The sequence below is a fragment of the Calonectris borealis genome, chromosome 9 (genome assembly GCF_964195595.1).
Source record: "Calonectris borealis chromosome 9, bCalBor7.hap1.2, whole genome shotgun sequence".
NCBI classification, from domain to species: Eukaryota; Metazoa; Chordata; class Aves; order Procellariiformes; family Procellariidae; genus Calonectris; species Calonectris borealis.
Genome location: NC_134320.1, coordinates 405,246 through 425,508, shown reverse-complemented (window position 1 = coordinate 425,508; position 20,263 = coordinate 405,246). Strand labels below are relative to the sequence as shown.

Below are 20,263 nucleotides of genomic sequence, written 5' to 3'. Positions count from 1 at the left end.
AATCCACATCAGATCAGAATGAATCAAAGTACCACCAAGAGCAAATTTTTGAACACCCCTGCCATTTTTTTCTTGTTATAGTTCTCTATAGTTTGGCCGGGCAGCAGGATGGAACGCAGCTCTGATGGGCAGTGGCCCAGCGAAACCTTTGAGGCTGATGTGCAGTGACCAGCACATCTGCTAACACCCACGCCCCATCGCTATCGGTTCTGGTCCAATCCCTAACAGAAGGAAGGGATCCAAGTCCTTAAAAAGCAGCCAGAATTTGCTTTTTTTTTTTTGCCAGAGAACTTGCAAACCTACACATCCCTCGAACAGCTTTCATATTTAAAATACGAACCGAGGAGAACATTTCATTGCTATGTTCCTCTGCAAGCACTACGGACCACGTTGGAAATGTCTCCCAGATAGTTCACAGGTTCACTGAACAGTAAGTTCCTAAGGGCTGGCATGCACAGAAACCTCCCCCGCACCCGCTGCAGACCCACTCACTTCATCCTTCTCCCGGCCAGCACACATTGAACCACCCACACCGGCCCGGCCCCGGGCAGCGGCTGTTCCCCCGCACCGATGACACAACTCTCAGACAAACAGAGCGGCAGATGACAAGTGCTTCCAGGGAGGTTTTCCAGCCACTGGAGGTAGGAAGTTCGATTGCCCAGATCAAACACGGGTGCAGAGAGACGGCAATGCCACATCGCCCTATTTAGTGGAAGCAGGACACGATTCATGTTGTTTCCTGCGTGCAAGCACTGTCTGTAACAAAGTGCCACCAAACCCTTACCTTGCTGACCAGTAGCATTAATATATTTAATATATTAATATCAGTTGTATTAATTTAGTATTAATAACAAGCAAATGACGATGCTAAGACAATGCTGAATACATGGGCCCCAAAACAGTCCTTACTAATTCCTAAATACTGCAAGAGGCTGTATTTGCAAAAGTGCTTAGGGACTCCCATCACAAATAAAGCCTGCTCCAGTGGGCACGACAGCTTGAAGATGACAGGTGCCACTCAGCAGAGATCAAATAACTAACGACAGACAGATGTACAGCAGTGAAACAAGCAGCAGCTTTCACTACACCACGGCAATCTTGCTGTCTCCTCCCACATCAGTACAAAGCCCGTTTAAGCCCTTTATAGAGGGCTATGTCTTGCTCCTCTCCAGATTCACGCTGCCAAAACTGCAGTCCAAGCACTTGGCGTCCCAGGCAGGTGGCCTTCATCATGAGCTTCTACCAAGCGACCTTGACAGCATTTGTAAGATGAAGGACATGGCTCCCTCTAGAGTAGGTCCACTCATTTTCACTAAAAACCAGAATGTCCACCGAGTCAGCTTCACTTCAGGCAGTGGAGATGTTCAATATGACCATCGAGGAACTGCAGGTGACAGGTCACATCCCGCACTCCCCTATTCTGGAAGTGGCCCCGGCTTCAGCCCAGGAAGGAGGAGCGACGCGCCTCAGCATTTGCTGTACTTTGCTCTGACAAATCCTGGGAAATCAGGAGGCAAATGAAGCCACAACCACCAATAAAGAACCTGTAAGTGTGGACTAGGCCCCTCACCTCCTCAAGTGGAATCCGTAGCCCCTCTTACCTCCTTTTAACCCCTTTTCCAGTTCCCACCTTGGTCTACAGCACTACATTTAAACATGGAAGCCCCATCACTAGTGGCTCCGTGAAGGCTGGTAGCTCCTTCAGGCATGTACATCCCCACACTGCTTGCATGCCTCAAGCTACTTGTCCTCAATCCTCTAATGAGCTTGTAGCTGTGTTTAAAAAAACAAAAACTGCTGCAGAAAGGCTAACCTTTCCCTGACAGAGTTTTGCAAGCAGGTATTTAGCACTGACTCGCACCTGATAACCTGGATGAGCATCTTTACCAGATTTTTCCCCATGTCAACACCATCACTGTCTTTTCACATTTTTACAGACCACCGTTGAGGCTGGATCTGGAAAAGCGATGTTTGCAAGGACGTTACTAACCTGAAGGTGTGTCACAGAGTCAACAAAAGTCAGCAAGTGGCTCCAAGTGGCTTCAGTCCGTTGCAAACACTTTCTGCCAAAACCTCCCACATAAATAACAGACACAAGCACAAGGAAGTCTCTTGTGTTAAGATTTAATAATAATAATAATAATAACAACAACATTTCAAAAACAATGAGTGCATTGTACACAAGATCTGGTATTCAGTGCTTTTTATTGACCATTTGCTCTGCGAGTGTCAGTGTACTGAAGACCTGGGGAGTGGTAAGTGGATAAAAAACCCAGCTGGGACATTTCTCCAAGGAGGGCAGGAGAGGGCAGCAGGAGGTTCAGAATCGAACAAACGTGGCATCGATCTGCCTGACAGTTGGGAGGGCCAGCATGATTTTGCGCCGGTACTGGGGATCCTTCTGCAAGGGGTTTCGCTCCAGATATACAGTTTCCAAGTTCTTCGCTCCTTTCAGCTCATCTAGGTCACTCCAGCTCTCCACGAGATTATCGTTCATCTGCAGAGCACATATGGGCACACTCACACAAACAGATACTTCCAAGCTCAGCCTGGTTAGCAGGAACCTAGCCACACCAATGCCGCTCAGGAGGATTACTAATGCCCAGCAGCAGTAACGCTGTACCATCTTCACGTGCATATAAGACGACCCTGTCTACCTGATCCTTCTGCCCCTGGAACCTGAGATGTGCTTTCCTGCCTCACACTCCAGGCCTCGCTAACCATCTCCAACTTCCCCACGCTGTCCTGGGTGGCCAAATGCTCCACCCCTCAGACAGCATACCCAATCCAACTGGTCCAGTGGGAATGACCCGTTAAGAGACTGAGACAGCCTCTTTATACAGTGTCCCAGCCCATACACTCTTTATTTAAGAGTTGGAAATCTTTATGTCACCATTTTCTTCCACTGTGACATCTATCTTTACCTTCATGACTTCCCAGGAGACATTAAAAAAGGTCCCAACCTGATGTGAAAAGTGACATATTCCTCTCCCCTTTACATCACTTTCCCACAAAAACTGCTTCGCACTCCAGAGAAAGCACCAAGCTCTCTGATTCAGGCTCTCCTCCTGTCAGCATGGGGGCTGCCTCATGGCTGGCACTGAAGGAATTCCCATGCAAGGGGATGAACGCTTCAACTGCCTGGCAAGGAAGCAAAGTGTGTAAGATGGCCATGTGCTGTCCAACCTAGAGACTTCAGCCACACTTTGGTTTTGGATACAGAGGCAGTTACTACAGCAATACCACCTTTAAGAAAAAAAAGAATAAAAAAAAAAAAAAATCAATGGATTGGCTCTGGCCACCCTCAACAACAGTTCTTCCTCGCATCAGGCACCCACGGTAAACTGGAGATTTTGTGCATCATTTGCTGTGTGGCAGATAAGCAGCTCTATTTTCTCCAGCTGCCTCCCTCCAGCTAGTTCAGTGAAAGAAAACTGCTTCATCGCTGGGACTGCCAGTGTTCCAGCTGAAGATGGCTTTGTAGTTAAGACCCTGGACTAAGACTCTGACGAAAACCCGCTAGCTTTTTCATTCTGCTACCGCTCATCACAGCATTACTTCAGCCAAGTCACTTGACCTTCGGATGTCTCAGTCCCTCTGCTGGGGAGGTACTGGGAAACTGTTAGAAGATTCCCACAGTATCAGGATTTGAAATTCTGCTTCCTTAGGGTGTTAAAGGACTTTGTTATGCGGCTTCAACTCTACAGTCAGTGAAAAAAATATAAATCAGTAGATGCAACACTTGTTCATATCAAAGAAAATTCTGCCCAGCTCTTTATCAAAAAGCACATAACCTTTTTTTAAAAAAACAACAGTGTTAAAGCAGTAAAAAGCCAGGAGGGCACTTTCCAAGTTCAGCTAACAGATCTTGGCCAATGCTCTGCCTTGACAAAGAACTCTTTAAATGCACTAGTGTTTTTGCAAAGGAAGTCCAATGAGGTTAGGATCTTCCTTTTACTTTCTGTAAAACAAGTGGAAACAGCTGTGCAGTGCCGCCTTCTATAAGCAGAGCAACAGCAAAGAGGAAGACTGGAGGAAATTGCAAAGGATCACGACAGGTCCCATGCCAGCCACACTACACTGTCTCATTTCTACCACCCAAAAGACGTCATGTTAAACAGGCTTCTCAGCTCCTGTTATTTACAGTTCCTACAGAATACGCACAGCCAGATAACACCACTAGCCGTCTGCTAAGCCACGCTGCAAGATGAGGAAAATGGTCCAAGTAGCCTCTACTCCAGGCTCTAGCTTGGTTTCATTTGCAGCTGCTTTCCACTCCTTTTATCTCAGCCTCTGCCCAGGAGTTTAAATAATCAAACTCCAAATGACAGACATTAAGCAGCACCGCTCTTATTCTCAGCCTTGACATCCAGAAACTGTACAAGAGCTAAAGCACATACCAACTCATGAACATCTGCTGCTTTTTCCCCCAAACGTGAGCAGATTTGTACAAAGCTCCCTCCCACATGGCAGGGTATTGATGTTTCAGGAGGGGGTGCCTCTGCATATTTCCTGACCAGACATATGAATGACAAAGGGCTCAGCTATTTAGAGTGCCACAAAGAAATGGAAGCAACCCTAAACAGTTATCTACCTCATAGGAACGGAAGTAAACCAGAAGATGTTTTCATTTTCTTCATATTTATAACGACATGAACATGTTGACTCTGCACTAAACAGTGCAGCGGTGAGACAGTATCAGCTTCCCCTATTACACTGTCATGCTCACTTAAAGAAAGATGAGATCTGCAAAAATAGGGCACAGCAAGGGCTGTTTCATAACCATCACAAGCATGAAGGCAGGGCCTATTTCCTAGGGAGAGACAGGCTCATTACCACTAAGCAAAGCCCTGCAAAAAAATTTTTAAAGTTCAACTCTTTCCTTGGGGGAAACCATCATACTCTATCCATGCAGACCGTCAAGATCTTAAAGTTGGCCACCAGAACAAGAGTTTACCCCAAGACATACATGTACACCACCCTCCCACAGCTTCCCATCAGAAGGGTTTCTTTCACCGTTGTACAGACATTTCAGGGAACAGCTCCAGCCTGCACTTACCCAGAATTCCTGCAGCTCTGTTAGGTGACTGATATTTTCAATCTTCTTGATTCTGTTGGATGCAATGTCCAGCATTGTGAGTTTATTCTAGACAAGCAAACACAAAAACATTAGACTGGATTTCCTTTCATCTTCTCTGTCTCACTTTTTTCAGGCCCAGAGTTGGAAATTCAGAAGCAAAGACACAGTATTGCCAGCTGCTTTCACGCAACACAAGAACTCTCATTGCCTAAATAGAGCAAGGAAGACTCTTTTTAATTAAGCTGGGTGTCCTGGTTTGGGCTGGGATAGAGTTAATTTTCTTCCTAGTAGCTGGTATAGTGCTGTGTTTTGGATTTAGTATGAGAACAATGTTGATAACACGCTGATGTTTTAGTTGTTGCTAAGTAGTGCTTACGCTAAGTCAAGGACTTTTCAGCTTCTATGCTCTACTGACTGAGAAGGCTGGAGGTGCACAAGAAGCTGGGAGGGGGCATGGCCAGGTCAGCTGACCCAAACTGGCCAAAGGGATATTCCATACCATGTGACATCATGCTCAGTATATAAACTAGGGGAAAGCTGGCCAGGGGGGCCACTGCTCAGGGACAGGCTGAGCATCGGTCAGTTGGTGGTGAGCAATTGTTTTTCATTTGCATCACTTGTCTGTCTTAGGTTTTATTTCTCTCTCTTTTTGTTATCTTCCTTTTCATTACAATTTTTAAAATTATTATTATATTTTATTTCAATTATTAAACTGTTCTTATCTCAACCCGTAAGTGTTCTCACTTTTACTCTTCTGATTCTCTCCTCCATCCCACTGGGAGGGGGGGAGTGAGCAAGCCGCTGTGTGGTGCTTAATTGCTGGCTGGGGTTAAACCACAACACTGGGTTACTGACCTCCCAGAAGCCACGTGACAAAAATGAAAGCAATCACTGGCTGGCTAGCAGTTGCCAGCCAAGGGCTCCTAAAAAGTGAGCTTTCCTCACAGTAAACTAAGAGGAATCCATTAAAAATCAGATCATAAGCATCCTCTCGAGCAGCAGAATTGAACAAACTTTTTGCAGCACGAAACTCAAAGAGTTTTAGAAAAAGGGAGCAGTTTATTTCCTGCCTTGCACACAGCCAACTAAGTTCCAGATCGTCTCTGCTCTCTGACAATGCCACCTACTGTTGGGCGAGAATGAAAATGTTACAGGCTTCTGTGAAATCAATCCTATCCAGAAATCTAGAAACGTATACTGACATGAAGGCAAGCCACACGCCATGGCTTGCCTCTCTACACCCAGCTCCAGTTGCTGTCCTGCTGGTAAGAACTCATCGCTACCTACAAACTGCTGTCTGAAAGGCTGCAGCAGAGACAGCCAGCTGCAGCCATCAGTCTCTCCATTGCTGAAGATCAGCCAGGCTGCTGCATTAACCACATCTTGTTCTTCCTTTCCCCAGGTCATGAAAACAATTCTACTCTTGAGGATCTGGAAGAGCTTCACCCATGCAAGATATTTTAACATAACTAATACTTGGATCTTTGTGGTCTTTTCAAGAGACTCAGGACCCCACATGTAACTGGGGAAGCTGAGGAACAAAAACTTCCAGGAAAGCACAGCCACTAACGGGAACAGCTTAAGGCAACAATTCTGTCATAGATTTGGCAAGAGCCTGCTCACATTGTTCTCCAGTCCCTCGATGACTTCAATGCCATTGTGACTGAGGTACAATTCGCGCAAATTCACCAAGCTCTGCAGTCCCTCAATCTTGGTCAGACGGTTATTCTGAAAGTGTAACAGAGGTTTAAGTCCACTCTAAATAAACCAGAACCCAAGTGAGTCATTGGAGAAAAAAGCATTTCTCTGAAGTATGGATGGGAAGGGTAAACAGTCTGCTTGGGTCCACACTGATCCCACGAGCTCAGCTCGTTTGATCTCTACACCACCGATGCACAAGGAAGTTCCATGGGAGTCAAAGTTTAGAAGAATCAGACTCTGACCTTCCCATCAGAAGTTGTAGCCTGAAAGTTTTCCACTTGGTGTCTTTGGAAACAACAGGCCTACACATTAATAGCATTCATTTCGTTAAGTTTTTTCAATGGAATGGTCAGAAGGGAAGTTACAACACTTGAATCCCAATACACTCTACTGTACATAATTCTGTATGTCCTATAGAATAATGATGCATACAGGTACTACAACATGTAGCGAGTATGACTTTCTTACCAACAGCTGTAAGAGGTATTAGAATGCACTAGCATTGTCACATGGATGAGAAGGAGACTCAATGAAAGAAATTAGTTGAGTATCTTTTATTCCACCTCTTAAAAAGGAGGAAACTTTCCCTAAGCTCATTAAGGACAGATTTCACCTAGCACAGGCTTGTTCGCATTTCTTCCCTCTTCAGGAAGAAGGTAGTGACGCTGAGCCCACTGCCATTATAATGACTTCTCTGGTGTAACTCATTTGATGTTACTGTAATATATTAGGAAACAGTATTTCAGGAAGGGAATGGGGGATAACATTCATTTCCTGTTCTCTCTTCCATAAAAATCAAACATTTGTTTTATCATTTTATCAGTCTGTCAATCTCATTTAGTATGAAAGGATGAGAAAAGACAGCACAGAGAATATCACACTTTCTTCCAGTACAGGAATTTGACTCAAACACCACTGGTGATTCAGAAGAGCTTATCACAAATTACAAGGTGGTTCACGTAACCAAGGCTGTTCAAAACGTAAGGTACAAAGTAGGATCAATACCTGTATACTGAGTACAGTCAAGTTTGTCAGCGCATCCAAGTTCTGGAGCTTGGTGATTTTATTCTTTCCAAGGAACAGACTGTCAAGATTAGCCAAGGCGTCGATGTTTTCAATTGCCTGCAAAATGACCAAAGGAGACAGTGTGATTGCTGTGATGCAAAACTCCAACCTGTAGATGTGGTTGGCATTTTGCAGCCTTGACCCATGGAGCTGCACTGCTGAGAAACACAAGCCTGCCAATTCCACAACACAAAGCGCGCACAAGGTAGGGCCTCCCTTGTGACCCAAGAGCAGAGTAAGTGCAGGACTTTGTGCAGTGACAGTGAACTTCAGCCCGTGTGACAGCTGGCTTGTGGCACTACTATTCACTGATCTTCAGCAAGGATCACATCACTTCGTCCCGGCTGTTGCCTCCACTATCCAGGCAGCAAGAGCAGAGAATGAAAAGGCTCAGGGAGCACTGAAAATGACATTCCCTGGGCCATGAGGTATATCCAGGGCAGGAGATACTCATTTGTGAAGCAAAAACAATCTATCACTAGTGAATGGAAAGAGAGCCTGGGAGAAGAAAATACGATTTGCAAATTTTGTCCTGACCATCTGTGATTGCACAACACAGTCAGAGGCAAGCTATTTAGCTTCTCTGCGCAACAGTTTCTCTGTCATAAGCATTAACTGTCTCATGAATGTATGTGTTAATATATTTAACTACTGGCTATATATCCATGCTACTGGCAGAACATACACATACCAACTTAAGTGATGTACATGTTTTAAATATACATGCTACTGGCAGAACATATACACTATACCAGTTTAAGTCCTGAGCTCAGCCTCCAGTGGGAGAAAATAAGGATCTCTGTGAGGCATCAAGAACAACCATACTCTTTATTTACAAAGGAAGGGGCACCAGAAAGCACAAACAGAAGAGAGAAAAAAGGGCAAGAAAAGGCTTAGAAAAGGCTCCTGTAAACAGAAGGAACAAAACCATAATGTTTTTCTTGCACAGGAAAGTCTCTTAATTCAAAAAAAGGTGCTGTTAAGAGAGACAAGAATTCTAAACAGACTTCAGCTCACAGAAGAACAGTAATATGGACATAGATACACATATAGCTGTGCATCTGTGCTCAAGTAACTTGTGACAACTCAGCTCTTCCACACCCCGGCAGAGTTTCAGAAACTAGTAGTGCTAGTGAGACAGGCCACTGAGTCCTAGCACCACTTAGATTACTCTGTGCGTGTGTGTGTGCGCACATTTACCTGTGCATGTATAAAGGAAGGAAGAGGAAGATGGACACAAACGCACACACTATGAACTTCCTACAGATACGCTCCAGAAAGGAAAGAAGCTTTTCAACCTCTATCCCACAGTTGCCAACAGATTCAACGTAAGGTGTTTATCTGCTCCTTCACCCTCCTTCCAGCCTGTGGACTTACCCCTGTTTTGACCTTGCAAGAAAATGATAGATTTGTTACTCATTGGTAACTCCCCCCAGCCCTGAGGAGGAAATACTTGTGACTCTGAGGATACTGAGCAGAAATAGTCAGGAAAAAAACAAGCTACTTAAAGCTATAAAAAAGCCATACTTAAGTGAGAGTATGAAACAGATGGACATGAGGGGAAAAAACCTAAGGAAAAACAAAGAAGTGCTCGCCTTATAGTTGCCTCAGTCCAACTTTGGGAAAAAAAGCATGAAAACGCATCAGCTCAAGCCTAAAGTTCTGCTTCCCCACCATCCATACAAAAGGGACAGGACTACAAATACTTTGTAAGTCAGGACGGACTTCAGGGTAAGTGCACTCCAAAAGGTTAGTGTGCAAAATGACTGAGACAGCATTACTGTAGAAGCCTTAAAGCACAGGGGATGAGTATATCGGGCACCTCAGAGCCAAGAACACTGCCTGAACAGCCAGTCCACAGGCTTTTACCCTAAAGAGTTACGGATATGCCCACCTGTAAAGCACATAGCCAGGCCACCCTACCAACAGAAAACTATTAAAAGAGTTCTAGCTGCCCCCAAATAACATGAGATGTTATTCTTCATGCCTAGCCTAGGCACAGGTTTCTCACGCCAGTAAAGCAACTAGAAGCATAGAGCAGCGCCTTTTGAAGAAGCCAGAATAGAATTAACAGATAAACAGAAAAAACGCTAAAAATAACATAATTTAAGAAGCTTATGTTACACATACAGTGATAAATTTGGGTTTTTTGGTTGTTTTGTTTTGTTAATATGCTCAGGCTCAACACCGAGAAAACACATATAAAATAAATCTAAACTCATTGTTTAAAAGGTATTCTTTGGCTTGACAACATTGGTGACAGAAATGTATCTAGATTTTTTTTTTTTTTTTGCACAAGGTAATGATGCTTAGATATGGAATACAGTACAGTTTTGCTTAACCCAGCCTTTGAAATGTAAGGATCAGTGTGCTTTGCCTGTTATGTTTCTGAATAAAGAAAAGTGCATCTCTCTCTAACCCACATTCCCCCAACCTATGCAAACTCTAAGGTTCCTAATCACGCATCTGATCTGGAGATGTTCTCATACTCTCGATTTATTCCCCTAAGTAATTTAATTTCCAAAGTAGAAATTCGTTTGGATGGAAAAGAATTCAGTCCAGTTTAGCTTTAGGAGCAAAATAAAATTTTTCCAGTTCATAAAAGCAGCACACATTTCTGCCTTAAAAGGCTGTTTATAATAGCTGAAGTTTCCTTCTTTTCTAGAAAGAGAAGTGTGCTTCCACAAGGCTTGAAATACAGAGGACAAACAGTTCCTTTCCTAATTTGCTCTTTCAGCATAACAAGTAATTTTTCAGAGATTGTAAATGGGGAGCGCCAACTTAGACAACTTTCAGATTGGAATGCACTCATCTGTTAAAAGTATTTTCTAAAGTGCATATAATTGAAAAAGCTCCTAAAAAATTAATAGTTTACTTTGCACATTGCAAGTCTTTTGTGTCATCTGTTTCACCGGTTCTCTTACAAACTGGGCAAAATGCAGAAAAGCATACCTTAAGGACAGGAGAGACTACTCAGAACTGCTTTCCTTTAAGTGGCACAGATTTTAAATCACCTAAATTGAAAAGGTCACAAACTGCACAATAAAAAAAAAGTAATTAGCAGTACAGTATCAGGTTTTTGAGGCATTTCAGAGCAAAGCCTCAAGAAAATCTTTCTCCTGAGTGAGACTGACTGACGTAGTAGGTTATCAATTACACACACAAGTCAAACCAGAATTAAATTTGCGTTCAGTAGGTTTTATCAACACAGCGCCAGTCTCTAGGAAGGTAAAAGAAAACAATAATTGCTAGTTTTGATAGGCTTGGCTCTCTGTCAGGAGGAAACCATCATCTGCAAAAGGCAACACACAGGGGATGCATGAGTTCACTAAAGAGAAATTCATAAATAGTAATTTAGTAGCCAGGCACTACATGCATACGTAATTAAAGGATCCAGCATGCACAGCAATAAGCAATTACACATTAAATGACTGGAACAATAAAAACAAAACTGCAAGTAAAAGTCAATGAAGTGCACTTTCAGAAAAGGCTAATCGCAAGCCAAGGAGCTCAAAACTCTCCAGCTAACACCTTGTAGAGCAAGCCTACCCGAATTCGATTGGATCCCAACTCTAACATCTGTAGCATCTGCAAGTTGCTCAAATTCTCAATTTTGCTGATTTTGTTGTTGACAAGGAAGAGTTTTTTAAGTTGGGTAAGCCGATCTAGTCCTTCAATGTGTCGCAGAACGTTAAAGGAGATGTCCAGGATCCTGAGGTAAAACAAAACAAAGGTCTCTTCAGTCCATGAGGCGTGGATGATTCTGGAAGGGGAACCTCACTGTCTGCAGAGATCAAGCACTTTTCTAAGTCTTGAAGCTAGAGTCATCAGTGTCATTTATCAGAAATGACAACAAATATAACTTTCGAAATACTCCTATAGTGTGTGAAGGAAAAATAGAGAAAAAAAAAAATCTGTCGCATGCAGAAGACAGTAGTCGTTTTGCCCAGCCCTGGAGCTCCCACTGTGGGAGGAAGCCAATCTTCAGGACTGCATATTCCTTGGGAGAGGAACACGCCTACAAGATCTGCCTCTGACAGGACAATGTCAAGGCCTCCCATACGCATGAAGCAGTTATGACTGTGGGAATTAGGTTAGTCCTCCTCGACCCAGTGGGAACAGTTTTGTAATGTATCTCCAGAGCGATCGCAGACAAGTGCCAGAAACTGGGAAGAACGCTACTCCTTCCCTAAACCCCCCAAAAGAGTCCTAATTCACCTGAAATCTCTTGTCATTTTCTGCAGGAATAAAAACCTGTTATATGGAGCTCTCGCTGCCAAGAGCAAGGGGTGCCTGAGTGCTTCCACACCTGCATAGAAGCTGCAACCACCTATCATTCCTGTTGCCTTATACAGCAGACGTTTCATCTCCAGCTGCCTGTCCCTGGTGAGCTTCAGGATAATGAAGCTAGTTTACTGCACAGGTTAAATACCAACAGACATTATCTTTCACAGAGCACCCAAATGAATCATGAGAAAAGCCTGGGTGATAAATTCTGGAATAAGTACAGCATGAGTAACTCGGTGAGTGGCAAACCACCCTCAACCTAATCCTGGTGATTCCCATGGACTCACTCAAGTTCCACCAGAGACTCCAAGTTCTCGATCTTCCGAATTTGATTGTCATAAAGATCCAGTTCCCGCAAGGTCTGCAATTGCTCCAGGTTCTCAACGCGCTTAATCAAATTCTGACGGAGACATAGAGTCTAATAGTTGGGAAAAAGTTTAAAAAGAAACAGGAAAATGGATATGAATGACAGCATGTAATGCCTTTTGGCATACACATACAATGGGGTTTTTTTCCTATTGGGTTTTGTTAGGGTTTTTTGTTTGTTTGTTTAGGTTTTTTGGGGTTTTTTTTAATAGCATCTTTTCTTGTTTTATTCCAACTCTACAGAAGGAAATCTTTTTACCACAAAGATGGTCGGACACTAGAACAGTAGCCCAGAGAGGCTATGTAATCTCCATCCTTGGAAATACTCAAAGAGCTTGACTGGAGAAGGCCTTAATCAACATGTTCTAACCAGACCTGCTTTGAGCAGGGGTTTACTACAGTCCTCCAGAGGTCCTTTCCAATCTACATTATTCTATGTCAAGCCTGCTGTGCAGTACTGAATCTATCTTTTGGGATGAGCCCTGATGTGTTGTCTCTCATCCACTTCCAGAACCAACTTGCAAAACCCCAGGATTTTTATAACTCCTTGACAAATGGGTAAACACTGTCCTCTTATAGGTTAGACATGCAAAATCTCCGTTAGAGACATACAAAATCTCCAGCTCCAAGAGGCATTCTCTATTCCTTAGGACTGTTACCTTCACTTTCTTGAGCACCTCAAATCCTTCAATCTTCCCAATTCGGAAGTGATTCAAGTCAACATCCTGAAAGAGAAATGGAGGGATTCAGCAGTTGTTTCAAAACACTCTTCAAAGACCAACCTGCTACTTTGTTCTAAGGAAAACTATAGTCTCACAAATGTGTAGCTCATTAAAACTTCCCTTCAAAGAGCTTGTGAAAATTGGGTTTGGCACAAGATTTTACCACCACAGGTGAAGCGTATGGCCTAAGCTTCTCAACTGCAAACCCAGTATCTGCAAAAAGGCAACAGCCTTTTTCTGAGTCTGAGCATTATTTCGCCAAAATTAGAAATCTTCTGCAGTAAATTCTGAATTTACTAAGACAGACAAATTCTGCTGTCTAGCACGAATAAAGTCTTGAAGAAAACTCTCTCATCCACTTTGCTTAACTGGAACACACCTTGCTATTTCCAGTTCCAGGCCTCAGATGAACAGGAACCACTGATAGTTCAAATAATCTGGGGGTTCTGTGAACATTAACTCTGCACTGGCAATCAGCTGATGCACTTCACAACAGCTGTCCAGCCCCAGCTGTTCTAGTTTTGCAGGTCAGTCAGTCAAAGAGAAATAGAGCACTTCACCACCCAAGCTCAAAAGCTCTGCAGCTAACAGGCTCCTGAGGCTGCCGATGCCAAGGCACAAGGCCAGTTAAGTAGCTGCGCCTGTTACAAATCATGGGTCTGAGAGCAGCAATCACTTCATTAAAGATATTCTCACAAAAGCTCGTAGCCCATCAATAATGCTTGCAGCATAGCCCCACTTTCAGTGCCTCCATGCTTAATTTAAAATTCTAAATTACTAACAAAATATTTCAGCTACTGATCAAGAATAAACACCTCTACTTCTAGCCTAAAGCCTCTGAATCACTTCTGGGGAAGATCATGATAGCCAGCACCTTCAGAAGAATTAGATCTTTTAACCAGGTTTCAATACTTGCTTGCCTACCTTTTCTTCCCGCTGTACAATGCCCGTAAGGACAAAAATCTGCCTTTACCTCAGCTTCTGGGTCCAGGCTAATTGTCTCCATGTCCACTGGTGTCTCTGCTTCTCCTGCAGGAGAAGCAAATACGTTATAAACTTCTGCTACCTGATAGCTAAAGGCAAGATAACAATGGCTAACATCCAGAGAGACAAAGGGAGCAAATGCTCCTCAGAAGAAGAAACACGAGAGGCACAGTTCAGATATTCTGCTGCATTAAAAACACACTTCACCTATTTGGCTTTCATTGTGACAGCTAGTTGTGGAAAAAACCTCTTAAGAACAGAATTTCATGCCTAGATGCAACAGACAGAAAGAACAGCACCTTCTCCAGCCTGCCTGTGTGGCTGCTGAGTAATGCTGGCTTAAGACTGATCTGGGCCGGATTCCTTTTCTTTACACTTAGGGCCATCATCCCTCTGAAGATACACCATCCAAAGAGTCTATGCTCCTCCGACAACCTAATACAACGTTGCCAAGAAGGAACCGAAACTGTCTAGTGATAGTGCCAGGCATGACCAAGCATCTCAGCAATCCCACCCTTCAGCTTTTCTTTCATAAATACTGCCAGTTTATGTCAATGTTGTGCACACTTCTGCATGGATCTCCCTTCTTTTGTTTGACTGAACTCACTAATATGCTAGAAAACATTATGTATCACACTGCATACATTTTCTTGGGAAATGCCTTTATAGCTCTGGAAGACAGCCCAACATTTGCTGTGCTTCTATCACAGCACAAGAGGGAGCAGAGTTTACTGGATAAACTCACACTGAATAATTCATGCCCAATTCCATTTGTTGAAGATAGTGTGCTGGTTGCATCAATTTCCAAAGAAAGTCTAATTCGACTTTGCAAAACAGACATACAACACACAACCCCTTTCCACTTCATCTGTGTAGCTTTTGTATGTACTACCAAAAAAACAAGGAACTTTAATTACAGTCAAATCCCAAAGGCTTTGCACTAACTCCTGCATTACTGTATGCAAGCTCTTTCCCTTAACCCAGAATTAATGACTATTTTTAAAGCCCAGAATGGTTACAACATCCTTGTAAATGCCAAATGTTCCCTATACTCAACACGTGTTCTTCCTACTGATGCTTGGCATTGTAAGTAGTATTGTAAGGATGAACAGTACAAGCATGACGATTTTTAATACTGCCATCAAACTCCAAGGTTTTGACAGCTCCACACTCCATCACTTACCTTGCTGTAATTGGGTTACTGCTCTTGCCTGGGCACTCAAACGGAAAGAGCACTAACTGAACTGACTCACGGAAGTTAAGACTGAAAAGCAATCCCCCGCCCCTCATCTTTTAATATTCTTTATAGCATAAATTAGCAGGGAGCATAAAGTATATTTTGGTGATATGAAGTGGTAGGCTTGGTGACATTGGATGGCGGTATAGAAATGCCACCAAAACTGACATGCATACATATGCCTGTCAGCATTTTAGCAGTGGGCAACACTTGAATTTTCTTATTTTTCTTCCAGATCAGGAACTATGCACTTCAGCAGGGGAGTGCGATACCCTACCCTGCTGCTACCAAGGTTACATCTCTTTGACCTACTTCTAGGGTGCAAAGGGCTGCCAGCACAAAGCGTTCCAAGCCAAACAAGCCCCCTAGCTGAATTTACAGCCAACAGAAACGCAGCCCAAGTTTGGAACAACAATTATTTGAAATATCACATAAAAGCCCAAACTATTCCCCTTGTATTAAGTTGTACTAGCAGAAAGCTCATGGTGAAGGAACTTCTCCTTTTGAGACTTTAAAGTCAGTCGTGCACTCAATTTAAGTAAAAAAAAAAAAAATATCCTTCGACCTTGTTTGGCTGGCAGGCTTCAATATAAAATTACGTGTTTCATCACAGCACTCATTATACACATTTGGTTTTGGCAACGTGTTAAATACGCTGTTCTGGGATCTGTCAAAGGGCAGCTCAGAGTGAAGGAACTTCATCAATACAAAAACATCCCCTCCTTGTATTTTTGCCATACGGCTTTGAGTGACCAGTCCTGACAGAGTCAGCGTGGGGAAAACAGCACACAAGTCCAAAGGTACAAAACCAAATCACACAGGATACGTGTATCGAATTCACTGAAATAAAAGCAATTTAAAACTAAACACAGAGGCACTAGCATTTATGTAATAAGGTCAACTCTCAAAGTTTATGTACTGTGTATAAAACACTCGCCATACAGCTGTCTGAGTGAGATATGTATACTGCTAACACTGATAAATCAGTATTGGTACGAGAATGTTAAACTACATTTTCTCTCAAAGAAGAGAAACAAAAATGGTTCTAGCAAATTTACAGTCCTATCAATTGTCAATCAAGATTTTATTTATGAACCAAGTGGACATAAAACACCCTAAACTGACCCTTCTACAATCGCTTTACAAACAGAACTGCAATTTCACTTGCATGCAGTAAGTATGCAAACAGCGCTTTAGTCCACAATTTTTAATGCAGCAGGTTTCTCAAGGGGAAAAAACATTGCTCCCGTAGTGAAGTTACTTCAGCGAATTTTTGTGTAACCCATGCCTGCGAGCTACACAGCTTTGCAGATGTAGGAAAAAAATACAACATTCAGGAAACCCAAATTCCGCAGTACGGAACAGTAGCTACTGAGTTACATAAGTTCGCAGTACCGCAAGCATTTAAAGCAACTAAAAGCCTAACTACGTTTTTCAACTGCATATGCATGAAAAATATTATAAATAGCTAAGTTATAAGCTTTCTAAACAGAGGCGCTATTCCTCAGAGAATTAGCTAAATGATAAATTTGAAATTTCAGCTGCTTGAGCTCTTTCTATTTATGATCTTCTGTGAAAAATGTGGAAAATTCTTCATTTTCCTTTCAGCTGAGAAACTCAAAGCTGGAAAACTCAGAGCTGCGGAAACTAACTCAAATGTTCCAAAATTATTCCTCTGCTTGGTTTCTGCCCTAGTAGAAGTTTTCTGAATCCTAACAGTTTGGAAGAAGAAGAAGTAACAATACAGCCATTACATTAAATTGTATCCAATGTAATTCAGCCACCAGATCTGAATGTGCTTTTCTTGCTTTCATTGCAATAAAAGTACATCACTTGAAGTATTTTCTCTAATAGAATTCTCAGGGGAACAACATACAAAATATAACCTCAAATGCACAGCTAAATCACATCAACTGAACAAACACTCAATATTACAGGCACGCAAAGGAAAACTGTGACTGACTGATCTGCATGGTTGTATTGATCAGATAGTCCTTGGGATACACAATTTGTGAGGCATGCTCTCACACTTTTACAGACATCACCACAGCATTTTTTAATTAATATATAGAGGGTTTTTTACAGTCAATAATATGAATTATACCTAGATAGAGTTCACTTATAGTTAGGAGCTGAGATTTAAAATTCTCACAATAATTTTCTAGTTTGGAAAATACTTTTGCAAATTCTAACGGACAATGTTAAGATTAGGAGGGATCTGCAGTAGATGCACAGTCAAAAAGGATTACAATTTGCTGCAGAAAATTTGCTGTATTATTTCACTTCCACTTCCAGACCAATAATAATCACATAAACATCTCTATCAACATCTCAGATTGTTAGCTGGCACCAAAAGCCCAGATAATACTGCCATACAGGGTCTTCAGAAATGGATCTGCTCTGACAAATTCTATGCAAGCTACTGAAAAGCAAACCCTTCCATCAAACACACACAGGCTTAAAAAAGTCTGTCAACATTTCTACCCAATGTTCTAACACAAACAGTAAAAACAGTAGCAAAAGTTTAAAGTCAAGAGGATTCAAACAGATATCATTTTGATATGTCTTCAAATTTTAAAATTAAAAAAAATTAAAATTGACAGCTTCCTTCAATCTACCTAGAAATAGTCAGTTTTGCCTTCCAAAGGAATCTGGCAACTCTTTAGGTAAAAAACTACACACACTAAAGCAGAATTATGAAAAGCTGTTTATGTTTATTTCTAATGAATGTTTCCAGCATCTTTCCACAGAAAGTTACTATGTTTCCACAAAAAAAGTATGAATAAAGGTGTTTTGCATTTCGATATTAAAGATTTCAAAGAGAAATGTGGATGGATAAATAAATAAGAAAAAAACAAGGGTCTAGTATCAGTGGTTCCATAAAAAGAAGGTAGCTTTATTTTAGCAGTGATAACACTATCATTTATTTGTTTTTTAAAGAAGATTGCTCTAGGGCAGATTCACGTCGTTAACTAACATTGATACAACCATCACATAGCCGCAAGAAACACAAAGGACTGACACACGTACACTACTGTACACACTGGTAAGACCACACTGCCTAACGCGACCATTTAGGTTGGCAAGGTACCTGCAGAGTTCTCGCCATTCTGCTCGTCTCTCAGGCTCTGTTGACTGAGGTCTGTTACTAAGCGAACTGCTTGCTTCTTGCCTTCTTCATCTCCCGACTCCTCTGATTCAATCCGCTTATCAACTGTGTAAAATACATAATAGCACAATTAGGCTACTTTCAGCAGTGGGGTGCGGGGGAGAAGTAGCAAGCAGATATAATTAGCGGGATTCACATATACCACTATGCAGTTAGTAGATATCCTAAGTTAACTAAATGAAAGGTTTAGTCTTAAATAAAAGGCCTCTTACCCCTTGTTTCTACTTTGATTTTGGATGCACTTTTTCCTCCCATCACATCTTCCTAAAACCAACAATCTGGGAAGAAGACTGGAGGAAAAAGGAAATTTCTTAGATCAATGAAGTGCAATTCCAAAGATTACGGAGATGGAATTAGAACTATTACATTTTAAAAGCTTTTAGAAAAAAATCAGTATCATGTACAATAGTACCAATGACACGAAGAAGTGAAGGCACAAAAAAAAAAATATCCCTGCAGATAAACGCAACCGTCTCCCCAGCACAACCTGCGAGATCCCTTCAGCGTTTACCCTGCCACAACTCTGGTGGCGACCCTGGTCCTGGGGACCTGAAGCTCCTCGCTCCTCCTCGGTCCCCCCTCAGTATTTGCTCTTGTTTCACGGGGCGACTGAGGAAAAGCAAGGCCATGCCAGGGGATTTCTTTCTCATTATCTTCATTTTTTACGTCACGGTCATCTCCACAAACCCACTTTTTCCACCTCTCCCGCGTGGAGCCCCCGGGGAGGGGGAAGGCATCACGCCATACCCCAGGTAACACGCACCCCGCCCCCTACGGCTCGGGGGGCCCGCCCCGGCTCGGCGGCCAGCCAGGGCCCCGTGCCCCCCGGGCAGTCGCCCTCAGGGTGGACACCCGGGGGCTGCCCGGCCGCGGAGGGCCCACAGCCCCACCGCGCGCAGCTGGCAGCCTCCCCGCCGAGCAACAGTGCCCGAGCGGCGGGCCGTCTCGACCCTCTCAGCGGCGGCGGCCGTGCCGGCCCCCGGCGGACTCTCACCCTCCATCATTTCCTGCGGTCCCTCTCCGCTCTCCGCCGCCATATTGCTTCTCCTCCCACCGCCCCCTTCCGGAAACCGCCTCAACCGTCGTCGCAGCCAATCAGAGCCCACTGCTGGCGACGCGTCGCAGCCAATCACCTCTGCAGGTGGTGCGCCGAGGGGGCGGGGCAGCGCCCTGGTCACCGGCCACCCGCGCGCATGCGCGCCGGCGTGCGCACCGCGGCCTTCTGGGAGTTGTAGTTCCGGCCTCGTCGTTCCGCTTACAAATCCTTCGCAGGATGGCTGTCATCCTGCGGAGGGGCCTTCCACCTGCAGCCTTCCACCCCCGGAGCGGGGGCAGGTCGGCGGCTCGAAGCAGGGCACCGTGTGTAGTGGCAGCGGCGAGGGAAGGAGAGGCCGGAGGGAGCCAAATTCCCTGACGCCAGATCAGTTTTGCCTTTTCCCGCGCCGGCGTCCCATTGGCTCCTCTCCGTGCCGCTCTCCCATTGCGTTCGCTTATTGGGCGACGCTGCTGCTAAGTCCTGCCCCCTACTTCCTCGCGCCCGCCGGTTGTGTGGTAACCGTCCTGAGGAGCGGTGGCAGTGGCTGCCGCCGTCCGGCTGGGGCTGGGGCTGGGGCTGGGGCTGGGGCTGGGGCTGGGGCTGGGGCTGGGGCTGG

At 43.8% G+C, this 20,263-nt stretch overlaps 1 protein-coding gene across 6 annotated transcripts; it reads right to left on the bottom strand.

Annotated features, from left to right (window-relative positions):
* Positions 1 to 2,108: 2,108 nt before the first annotated feature.
* PPP1R7 (protein phosphatase 1 regulatory subunit 7) lies at positions 2,109 to 19,719 on the bottom strand. Of its 6 annotated transcripts, none has more exons than XM_075157744.1 (11): positions 19,606 to 19,719; positions 18,824 to 18,901; positions 18,534 to 18,656; positions 14,195 to 14,250; positions 13,159 to 13,224; positions 12,421 to 12,551; positions 11,396 to 11,558; positions 7,787 to 7,903; positions 6,704 to 6,808; positions 5,060 to 5,146; positions 2,109 to 2,497 (listed from the first exon to the last, which is right to left on the bottom strand). In XM_075157744.1, the coding sequence occupies exons 2-11, from the start codon at positions 18,864 to 18,866 to the stop codon at positions 2,321 to 2,323; spliced, it is 1,068 nt and encodes a 355-aa protein (XP_075013845.1). In that variant the 5' UTR covers positions 18,867 to 18,901; positions 19,606 to 19,719; the 3' UTR covers positions 2,109 to 2,320. The 6 variants fall into 6 exon arrangements, with proteins under 6 accessions (XP_075013845.1, XP_075013847.1, XP_075013848.1 ...); XM_075157746.1 differs by having other exon boundaries at positions 2,109 to 3,246; positions 19,606 to 19,711; XM_075157747.1 differs by lacking the exon at positions 18,824 to 18,901 and having other exon boundaries at positions 2,109 to 3,246; positions 19,606 to 19,715.
* Positions 19,720 to 20,263: the final 544 nt, after the last annotated feature.